Source organism: Octopus bimaculoides, chromosome 29 (genome assembly GCF_046866305.1).
Source record: "Octopus bimaculoides isolate indiv1 chromosome 29, ASM4686630v1, whole genome shotgun sequence".
Lineage (NCBI taxonomy): Eukaryota > Metazoa > Mollusca > Cephalopoda > Octopoda > Octopodidae > Octopus > Octopus bimaculoides.
Genome location: NC_142956.1, coordinates 19983419 through 19988418, shown reverse-complemented (window position 1 = coordinate 19988418; position 5000 = coordinate 19983419). Strand labels below are relative to the sequence as shown.

At 43.2% G+C, this 5000-nt stretch overlaps 1 protein-coding gene across 2 annotated transcripts in view; it reads right to left on the bottom strand.

Moving 5' to 3' along the window:
• LOC106880435 (ADP-ribosylation factor-binding protein GGA1) overlaps positions 1-5000 on the bottom strand; it is a 19123-nt gene that overhangs the window by 1630 nt on the left and 12493 nt on the right. For both annotated transcript variants that reach the window (XM_089345438.1, XM_089345439.1), the window contains exons 11-15: positions 4641-4759; positions 3813-4011; positions 2769-2943; positions 679-1307; positions 204-367 (exon numbers count right to left, since the gene is read on the bottom strand). In XM_089345438.1, the coding sequence (XP_089201564.1) occupies positions 204-367; positions 679-1307; positions 2769-2943; positions 3813-4011; positions 4641-4759 (1286 nt within the window). The remainder of the gene's footprint in view (positions 1-203; positions 368-678; positions 1308-2768; positions 2944-3812; positions 4012-4640; positions 4760-5000) is intronic.

Sequence of the window (5000 nt, the reverse complement as noted above, 5' to 3'; positions counted from 1 at the left end):
TTTATTCTCTTACTTGTTTCAATCATTTGACTGTGGCCATGCTGGAGCACTGCCTCGAAGGGTCTTTAGTTGAATAAACCAACCCCTGGCTGTCAAGCAGTGGTGACAGGACAAGCACACACAGCTCGACATTTCCCTGGCAGATAGGAAATAACAGTTGCTACAACCCTAGAACGAAAATCGTGTGGAAACTGGTGTTTTACCTTCGGGACAGCAGCTTGGAAGAGAAAGTTCCGAATGGGAATTGAACCACTATTCATCACAGATACGACCAGCACCAGGACGTCCGGTCGAGGTTTGTTCTTGGCAAAATGTATCACAATCTTTAGACCGTCTTTTTCGTAGGCATTGATCGGAGGAGTAGTTCCTGAAAGAAGACCCAAAGCATGGGGTTAGGGTTAGGGTTAGAAAGAAATGATTTTGCAAATGATGATAAAGGTTTTGGAGACAGAGTACAAAGATAGAGATTTTGGACACAGAGTACAAAGATAGAGGGACAGAGAGAGACAGGGGAAGAGGGAGAGAAAGAGACAGAGAGAGGGAGAGAGAAAGACAGGGAGAGAGAGACAGAGAAGGAGATGGAGATAGAGATAGAGAGACAGAGAGAGGGAGATGGAGACAGGGAGAGACAGAGAGAGGGAGATGGAGATAGAGAGACAGAGAGAGTGATGCTTTTACCTGGTTCAACAGACTCCAGTGGCACAAAGACATCGGACAGTGAGATCGGCTCCTTCGGCACGAGGGTCGGGGAGCCGATGTTGATCACGTTGCTCCCGCCTCCTCCGCCGTCCGAGTAGGCGGGTTCCTGTCCGACGGGCACCAGCGGCTTCGTGGAGAAGTTAAGCAACGACCCCACCACATCACCACCATTGCTGTTGATTGTTGTTGCTGCTGCTGTTGTGGCGGTGGTGGTCGTGGTAGGATTATTTAATATTGCTGTCGTCGCTGTCAGGATATCGGCAGCATCTGTCGTGGTGGTCGTCGTCGTTGTGGATGCGGTCGTCAAAATCGACGGCGTGAGGTCCCCGTTGAAGCAGAACAGGTCCCCGATTGAGTCGTCAAGCGCTGAAGTATTATTATTAGTAGTAGCAGTTGTGGTGGTGGTGGTGGTCGTCGTCGTGGTAGTAGTAGTACCGGTGGTGGTGGTGGTGGTGGTGGAGGCGCCGATGAATGGTCCGATGGCGCTGTTTGTGGAATGTGTGGCCGGCGTCGTCGACAACGATGTGGCTGTTGTTGTTGCAGTTGTGTTGGTGGTGTTGGCGCCGGTCATAGACAACGCCGACGTGAACGGGGAATTTGTCGACGAACTGAAATGAGAAACAGGCAAAGATTGGGTCACGGTGGAGGTTCTCAACCATTTTTTTTTTATCTACGGACCCCTTTTGATTGCTATTTTATTCTGGTGGACCCACATAGCCATTTGACATTTACTCTTTACTCTTTACTTGTTTCAGTCTTTTGACTGTGGCCATGCTAGAGCACCGCCTTTAGTCGAGCAAATATCGATCCCAGGACTTATTCTTTGGAAGCCTACTACTTATTCTATCGGTCTCTTTTGCCGAACCGCTAAGTTACGGGGACATAAACACACCAGCATCGGTTGTCAAGCGATGTTGGGGGGACAAACACAGACACAGACACACACACACACATATATATATATATATATATATATATATATATATACATATACATATATATGACGGGCTTCTTTCAGTTTCTGTCTACCAAATCCACTCACAAGGCTTTGGTCAGCCCAAGGCTATAGTAGAAGACACTTGCCCAAGGTGCCACGCAGTGGGACTGAACCCGGAACCATGTGGTTGGTAAGCAAACTACTTACCACACAGCTACTCCTGCGCCTTAAAAACTAGTTTTAAAGAAACTCCTTTCAAAACACCTATTCACTTGTGTAGGTTGAATTACGTAAAATGTTAGGGAAAGAAACCTAACTGTTTCTTCCAATACATACATCAGAAGCAGATCATTTCAGGGACCTGTAAAATAATATTGTGTATCCCTAGTTTACTATTTTGCTTTCAGAGACCCCATTTGTTTATTACTTTATTCTGGTGGGCCCCCATAGCCCTTTGACATTTAAAAACTAGTCTTAAAGAAACTTCTTTCAAAATTCCTATTTCGTTTTCCACACATTAACTTGTGTAAGTTGAACTCTGTAAAATGTCAGAGAAAGAAACCCGGCTGTTTCTTGCAATACATAACAACACAGACATCTAAAGCAAAGGTTTTTCAGGGGCCCCAAAAATTCTTATATTGATCCTTAGAGACCATATAGACCCCAACTGTATCAGGACTGACCTGGGGCTAAAAAACAGCAACTATAGCCACTAATACTAACTGCTATACTATACATTAAGATAATGTAGTCCTAGATACACTATGCCTGAATAAAAGATGGGATGGTCACTACTGGAACATATTTGATCATGGGTCTGTCTGGATCAGGACTGACCTGGGTTTGAACAACAGCGTCTACGCATTATATAGTGTAGTCCTAGATACACTATGCCTGAATAAAAGATGGGATGGTCACATGTGGAACGTCTTATCATGTCTAGAGATTAACAAAAACATAGGCCTTTCTGGATCAGCCACTAATATTAACTGCTATACTATACATTAGATAATGTAGTCATAGATACACTATGCCTGAATAAAAGATGGGAGGGTCACAGTTGGAACATATTTGATCATGGGTCTGCCTGGATCAGGACTGACCTGGGGCTTAACAGCAACAAGATACTCACCTATTCTGGCCTTTCTCTTTCGACAGAGACTGCATCAACATGGCTTTACCGAGCATGTCCAACTCCTCCATGGCCTTCTTCTGGGACTCGCTCACCGAGGTGGACGAGGACAGCCGCAAGCCGAGTGCATCTGCAGCCATGGAGCCAAATACCTGTGGTTTGTTCTTCAGTGGTGCTGCAACGAGAAGGTGAGAGAATGAGACGGATTACCTGAGTCCGATTCGCTCATTTCATTTATTATCTGATTTTTTTTTCTGTGTTTTTTTTTTACATGGCTTGAATCAATTTACAATCATTATTTTGGACAAATCGTTATTTTGGACAAATCGTTAGTTTGGACAAATCGTTAGTTTGGACAAATCGTTAGTTTGGACAAATTGTTAGTTTGGACAAATCGTTATTTTGGAAAGGAGGAGGGAGGGAGAGAGATTGAAGGAAGAAGAAAAAAAATGAATGAAACAAAGAAGAATGATTTAATGAAGAATAATGAAAAAGACGATGAATGAAAGAATGAAGAGGAACAGAAGGAAAAAAGAAAGAGGTTGACAATGGTCGGCGTAGGAGTGGCTGTGTGGTAAGTAGCTTGCTTACCAACCACATGGTTCTGGGTTCAGTCCCACTGCGTGGCACCTTGGGCAAGTGTCTTCTACCATAGCTTCGGGCCGACCAAAGCCTTGTGAGTGGATTTGGTAGACGGAAACTGAAAGAAGCCCGTCGTATATACGTATATATATATATATATATATATATGTGTGTGTGTGTATATGTTTGTGTGTCTGTGTTTGTCCTCCCATCATCGCTTGACAACCGATGCTGGTGTGTTTATGTCCCCGTAACTTAGCGGTTCGGCAAAAGAGAGACCGATAGAATAAGCACTAGGCTTCCAAAGTATAAGTCCTGGGGTCGATTTGCTCGACTAAAAGGCGGTGCTCCAGCATGGCCGCAGTCAAAAGACTGAAACAAGTAAAAGAGTAAAAGAATAATGATAAAGAACAACAACAAGAAGAAAAGGGAAGAGGAGGAGAAAGGCAGGGATGCCCTTACCGGAAACAAAAGACCCTGAGGCCAGGGACGGCGTCTGTGACGTCGCAGTGAAGTTGGGGAATACAGGAGCCTGTGCCATGCCGCTGTTCAGGGATGTGTTCGTGGACCCCATGTTGAATACTGAATGGATTGGTGAAGGAGTGGCGTCTGTCGTGCTGCTGGCTGTTATCACATTGCTGAGTTTGTCTGAAGGTTCCACCTTGGCACACAAAAGAAACAACGAAAATAAAACAATGATACTTTCTTTTATTGGCCACAAGGGCCGAACAACACCATGTATACAATAAGCAACAAAAAACAATTAACAAAACAATGAACCCTTTCGATACGAACCCAGCTGAAACCATCCCTGGCTCTGTAGTACAAATGTCTTGCTTTCATTAGTTTTGAATTAAAATCTTCCACCAAACCTTAGTCACAATTTATGTTCCTAACACTAGCTTAATGATAACGAAGTTATTTTACTAAATTCTTTGTTATATTTAAAGTAATTGAAAGAAACACAGAGCATCTCAACAGAAATATGGTAACAAAAGGGTTAAAATATATAATAGAGAAACAATTCTTAACCCTTTGGATGCCGACCCGGTTGAAACCACCTCTGGTTCTGTAAGTACAAATGTCTTGTTTTCTTAAGTTCTGAATTAAAATCTTCCACCAAAGCTTAGTCACAATTTAAGTTCTTAACACTAGCTTAATGATAACTAAGTTATTTTACTAAATTCTTGGTTATATTTAAAATTAATTGAAAGAAACACAGAGCATCTCAACAGAAATATGGTAACAAAAGGGGTTAAACAATAAAAATTCCATAACGTGCTTACTTACATTGACTGATCCAAAAATATCACTCAACTGGTCAATGGTGGAGGAACTGCTGTTGTCAAGGTTTGAACTTGGTTGGGTAGAAGTGGCAACAGGCTTCATATCTGGCGGGTCACTCAGACCTAAAACAAAGAGACAAACAGACAGACAAACATTAACACATGTCCTTACTTGATGGGGATGCTGGGGTTGGAGGAATTGGTGGAACGGCTGGCAAGGGCAAATGGAGTCTGATGTAGCCATCTGGTTTGCCAGTCCTCGGTCAAATCGTCCAACCCATGCTAGCAAAATTCATTTATGTGCTTATGTGAATGCAAATGAGTGTGTGTGTGTGTGTGTGTATGTGTCCATACTTCTTACCCA